Source organism: Schistocerca gregaria, chromosome 1 (assembly GCF_023897955.1).
Source record: "Schistocerca gregaria isolate iqSchGreg1 chromosome 1, iqSchGreg1.2, whole genome shotgun sequence".
Taxonomy (NCBI): domain Eukaryota; kingdom Metazoa; phylum Arthropoda; class Insecta; order Orthoptera; family Acrididae; genus Schistocerca; species Schistocerca gregaria.
Genome location: NC_064920.1, coordinates 579,062,955 through 579,068,954, shown reverse-complemented (window position 1 = coordinate 579,068,954; position 6,000 = coordinate 579,062,955). Strand labels below are relative to the sequence as shown.

Below are 6,000 nucleotides of genomic sequence, written 5' to 3'. Positions count from 1 at the left end.
ATGGCGGAAACATCTAGGTAGAAGGTCCTTAGATTATGAATGGCATCCCCAAGAGGCTTGTGATCAGAGTAGATGATTGAAGGTTGCCCCTCAAGATCACTATGGATGTGTTTAATCGCCTTGTACACTATGAGAAGTTTGAATTCGAAAGTCGACCACTTACACTGGCTCTTAGTCAGTTTCTTGGAAAAGAAATGGAGCAGTAGGGTGGAGTAGGCGGTGTGCTACTGTAAAACAGCACTCACAGCTGAGTCACTGGCATCAGTCGTGATCGAAACACGGGCCTCAGGGTCAGGGTGGGAGAGAGTAACGGCTTTGGCGAGTGCAATTTTAACGATACCAAATGTGTCGAGCATGAGTTTGGTCCAGTCCAACTTCTGTTTCTCCATGGTGTTTTTGCTGGAGAGGGCGTCGGTGAGGGCCAATTAAACGGAGGCAGCCTGAGGGATATGGCGGCGGTCAAAGTTTGCCATAACCAGAAAACTATGGGGTTAAGCATAGGCTTCATGAAGAGGGAGATTAAGTATGGTTCCGACACGAGAATACGTCGGTCGGAAGGCCATCAGCAGAGACAGTATGGCCTAGGAACATAACTGATGTGGAACAGAGTTGAAATTTATAATGGTTGATCACCACGCCATTGGCAACGAGGGCCGAGCAGACTGCACTGAAGTGGGCTTGATGCTCCTCAGCAGAGGAGGAAAAGATCAGTATGTCATCTAAGTAAGCATAAGCAAATGGCAGAGGTAGCAAAATGGAATGATGAACCACTGCCACATCTGTGCAGCATTTTTCAATCTATAAGGCATGTAACAGTATTCAAACAGGCCAAAGGGTGCGATGATGGCCATATTCAAAATATCCAGCGGATGCATAGGGAAATGATGGTACACCTTCGAACAATCTAAAACAGAGAAGAACTGAGAACATGTAGTCATTGCTTGAAATCTTAGATATGAGGAAAGGGATAGTTATTGATAATTGTACAAGCATTAAGTGACCTGTAGTTCCTGCACATGCATAAGGAGCCATTCTTTTTAGGAACAAGGTGGATAGGTGAAGACCAGTTGCTATCGGAGGGGCAGAGCATGCTTGAAGCTAACAAATCCTGAACAATTTCTTTTGTGCACAGAAGTTTGGGAGCGTTAAGGTGCCCAGCCTTATAATGTACAGGTGGACTGTCTGTGGTGCGAATCCTATGACGAGTGCCATTACTGATGGCAGATACCTGTGGAGGGAGACCAGCAAGAGGGGGAGGAGCGGGGTTAGGAGGAGTCCACATGCAATGACGGTACACTGACCTTGCTGGGGTGGGGCAGCATGGGTCGGGCGTCAGCTGTAGTCAATGAAGGAAGGCGTGGCGCAGTAGCCACGTGGTGCAAGGAATCCTGAGTAGTGTGAACAGGTGTGTCTTGGACATTTGTGTGCGGCGATGTGGAAATGATAGCAGTCAGTGGAATGCTCAATGCAGGAGCAATGTGGTGAGGAGACGCAGTAGAAGCATGTGTTGGTTCACCTTGCTGCAGTTCTGCAGATACACAATGTATTGTACACCATGTGTGTGACAATTCAGCAGAGGCAGAGGCATTGTGGGTATGTAATACATCGTTCTGGGTGCGGAGTTCGTCGATTTGTGTGCGAACGTCCAACAAATTAGAGAGCTGTGTAGTAATATGCTCAAGCAGAGAAGCACATGTGGAAAACATAAGCAAGGAGGCATAGAGCAAAGTCAGGCTGCACTCGTTCGAGCATGGAACAGTAGAACCAGATGTGTGGCAGAGCATGGCGGCCTGCAGGTCTGGTGAAAGTTCATAATGGTGTAGAAAGTCCAACCCAGTCACAGGTTTATCCACGTCAGTGATGTGGAAAGTCTAAGGCAAGGTGTGGACTGATGATAGGCGAAGTGCCATCTTGATGGAGCCAAGGACCACGATAGGAGAACGATTAGCAGCGATCGAAGCGAGGTTAGGAGGTGAAAGCATGTTGCCTGCGTGCTTGGCCAGGATAACACTGACGTCGGCGCCAGAGTCAACGAGAAAGGGAATGCCCGATGACCAGTCAGTGATGTAGAGGTTTCGCACCACTGGAGCGAGTGGTGCAGCATCAGACAGTAGGTTCCGTGAAGGAGTGTGATGGGACGTGGTGCTTAAATGTGACCACCAGAATCGTTTTGGTAGGTGCAAGGCAGCAGACAGTTGTGTGCAGCATCCCCGTAAGTAGCATGGTACCAGCATAGCAGTTAAGCTTGGAGGCGAGGTGATGTGGAGTGAGCGGGGGCCGCAGCTGGCTGTGTCATTGCTGGTGGCTGCTCAGGCATTTGTTCAGGTGAGGTCAGCTGCTGTCAGGAGACTACATTCACTACCTCCTGTAGGCCACTAAATGGCAGCTCCTGACGTGCAGCTGAAGTGCTGAGGCGGGTGCACTAGTCTCTGCATGCAGAGAGCAGAACCAAAGGTGCAGGCGTGCTAACTGAGGGTGGTGGTGATGTCCATGACAGGCGGTGTCAGTGACGAATTAAAGAGTAACCTCGGTAGGGCATGTGTAAGTGAACCTTGAGAGGGTCAGCAACGTGTGATAGCAGGTGAAGTTGTAGATCCGAAGTCAGTTTGGCCATCCACTTGTGTGAAGCAGGCAGTAAGAGGAGCAGATCGCTGATGAGGTCGGGATGAGCATGGATGTGACTCACCAGGTAGAAGGAATGTGCGTCGTCATATGAAATACCGTGGATATCCAGTAGGTGATCCAATAACGCGAACCAAGTGTTTGGGTTATTTTTTTGCGAAGCAGGCAGCCTAGGAAACCTGCTGGGTAACACATGTTGATGGAGCACTGGCAGATGTAGATCCATGTGTGCTGCACAGGAAGTCCCTGACACCAAAAGTGCAGTAGCAGTGGACGGTGCATTGCCCAAGGTCTGTGTCGGTGGGTGGCTGCATGTCGAACACGGTGTGGTGGCGGCAGGTACAAAAGTTGGCACGGTGTGTCCCAACTGCAGGCCCAACGATGAACACAATGCTGGTGAAACAGCCGGTGCCGTTGCAACAGTGGGCTAAATGCAGTCGCGGTGCATCCACGGATGGCTGACCCAGTAACCGGCGCGAGCGGAATGGCTGGTGCCGTTACCAAAGCGGGCAGTAGGTGATCATGGTGTAACCACAGAACGATGGTCGCGGAAACAGGCGTGGTCGATGCGACCAGCGTCTCCAAGATGACGTGTAGGGGGTTTCCACACTAAGTATATAAGAAGGCGCAACACTGTGCATAGGAATGCTGGAATCACAGTTCTGGAACTTCGTCGGCACATCAAACCAAACCGAAGGTGACTGCGTAGGTGAGGGGTAAACCACAATGTCCTTAACTGGATCATGGTCCACGACGTCATTAGGCTGCGTGCACTGTCCATGTTGTGGCTATTGTTGAGCTGCTACACTTGAAAGTGGCCATGTTGAGCCGGTTAAGGTTAGGTGACTGGGCGTAAATAATTGTTCACTTTTAACCAAACCCGCAGTACGTACATGTGTATATACGCAAGCACAGTTAATAGGGTGCACGGCACTAGCACAGAAAGACACTGGCAGATCCATTGTTCCAAAGACAATGTGGGCTGGCACAGGAAGTCCATTAATGATGAAAAGAAGAACAAAATAACTCGCGATCATAAGACGACGATGTCGGGGTCACGCTGTTGTTATCACGTATCGCAGGTCGGTAATAACACACTGTAGATACCGTAAATGCATTTATTAGACACTGAAGCTAGCGTGGATACACATAGCAGTACAAAAGTTGCACGCCGGGAGATCATAGCACACAAGCTGTCCAAACAGATCATATTCAAAGATAGGGCGCTCTACGTCAGAGGCGCCACAAGTTTACCACTGTTATTTTCTCGGTTCCGATACTATAGTATGAATTTTTGTATCGCGCAAGTTAACACATAACTTCATTTTCACCTTTCGGTAGTGGGCAGTGGTCTCTGAGCTATAGAGGTCACTGGTACTGGGTTAAATGAATCGATGTGACGTGACGCTGCGCTACTGTCGTTTGAAGTGACAACCACTGTTAGCTGGGCTTAAAGTCTTCTCCACTGATGACAGTACGGCAACTTACATGCTAGTGTACTTATGTTGCCCTTAAAGTTTTCGGCTACATCTGAGATTATCAGTGGTCGTTAGAGTTGAGATTCCATTCCGTTAAAGGTCTGTTTGAATGTCGCTATTTTCAGTGTAACGTTGAATGTTTTGATGTACCCTTCACGTCGAGTGTAAATCGACCTAAATAGTCCACCTGCTAGAATAGTCCTTCACTGTATAGTCTTCACTAATGCTGAAGATCTTTGTATTGAGGCAAAGTGCCCTCATATTGTTCAAAATGTAAATATGTGTGTTGACGTGCGAAAATCGTTGCAAATAATAACTTATAAAATGTAACAAAAACAAATTATTAACTTCTTCTGTCGCCTGCTGCTTGGCGTGTTAAAAAATAACAGTGCAGAATCATATGGAAACTGACTAATTCTCATTTTAAAAACTGAATTATAGTGCTGTAAATATGACTTCAGTTTTTCGGAAACTCGCTGCTGTTAAGATAAAAAATGGGACATTTAATAAAGTTGGCGTTCAGAAAGTCAGCACGTGGTCACCCCTTGCTACAGCTTTCAACAGTAGACCAGCAAGAAAATTAAACTTCAGCATTTCACAAGATGATGTGGTGAGTGTTATGCTTTCTGTTTACCTTTCTGTTTATAGCTGTGCCATTAGTTGAAGATGTCATGTCACACCGAAATATGGATCTCGAGAACAAGATTAGACTAATTACAGCGCACACAGAGACGTATAAACAATCATTTTTCCCGCTCACCGTACGTGAATGGAAGCTTTTAATATCTGATACACTAAGAGCACCGTCTGCCATGCAGTTCGCAATGGTTTGCACAGTATGGGTGTATAAGTAACTGTATATTCTGCAACCATGTGTTGACTAATTCGCAGCACACTTTTGGTTAAATCGGCTTTGTTCATACATCGAATATTTCCTTTTTACCAAAGTGCCAATACACGGCTTCCAAGTCTCGTTTTTCGAACCAACTGTTTTCAATGCCACATTAACGAATCATTGTAAAAAGTACTATGATGTCGGTAAGTTTGTAAACAACGTCAGATTTAGTAGCACAGAACTATTTTATTTGCTACCACACTCACATTCGTTAGCTTCGACAACTCGCAACCAAACTGTTAGCTTTCAACCTAAACGAGACACAATCAAGATTTCAGAACGCAGGGGGAGGGATGTCATTCCAGTTCCATACTCTAACCTCGTCCTGTGTGTATTTGACGCCAGTATTAAACGCTTCTTCGAATATACCTCTTGCCATTCATAAACATATGATTAAAAATTCACACAACTTATTTCTTAATTTTTGTAACACAAAAAAATGGGTGGTTTTGTCAGTATAACAGGATGTCGAGCCGTAAACTTTTTATTTCCAAGGTATATCTTTTTTGTAAGACTTGTAGCTATGGAGTTCTTCAGAACGGTTATTTTATTTTTAAGTTATTATTTATAAAGCAGATTCTACCAGACACTTTCTTTACTCCATGATTCTGTAGAATAGAAGACCCATCCCCACCGAAATTTTGGTAGGTCCTCTATTTACTGTAACTTCTCAAGTCTAGTGATGAATAGTTTGATGTTATCTAGTTCCATTTCTCTGTGTTTTCCTACTTATGCCGACTTGATGCAGCCTGATACAGAAGGATCAGTCATGTCATCATGCTCCATAATATTTTACTCTTATAGAATTTAATACAGGTGCCGAAGTAGCTAGGAATGCTTTTCGTTTCAGACATACTGATCAAATTTAGCTGCTGCAGAATGCTTTCAGTAAGGCTGATATATTGACAGCCCACTACCTCTCACATCACAGTAGGGCACCTGACTGACTAAAAGTGTGGTATACAAACCTACCAATGAATGTATAGCTAGTACTAAATCTTGGCA

The 6,000-nt window shown here is 45.6% G+C and overlaps 1 protein-coding gene across 2 annotated transcripts in view; it reads left to right on the top strand.

Moving 5' to 3' along the window:
• Positions 1–3,830: 3,830 nt before the first annotated feature.
• LOC126356844 (mitochondrial intermediate peptidase) overlaps positions 3,831–6,000 on the top strand; it is a 136,013-nt gene continuing 133,843 nt past the window's right edge. The window contains exon 1 of one of the 2 annotated variants that reach the window (XM_050007401.1): positions 3,831–4,710. In XM_050007401.1, the coding sequence (XP_049863358.1) occupies positions 4,552–4,710 (159 nt within the window). In that variant the 5' untranslated portion in view covers positions 3,831–4,551. The remainder of the gene's footprint in view (positions 4,711–6,000) is intronic. The other variant, XM_050007402.1, reaches the window with a different exon arrangement.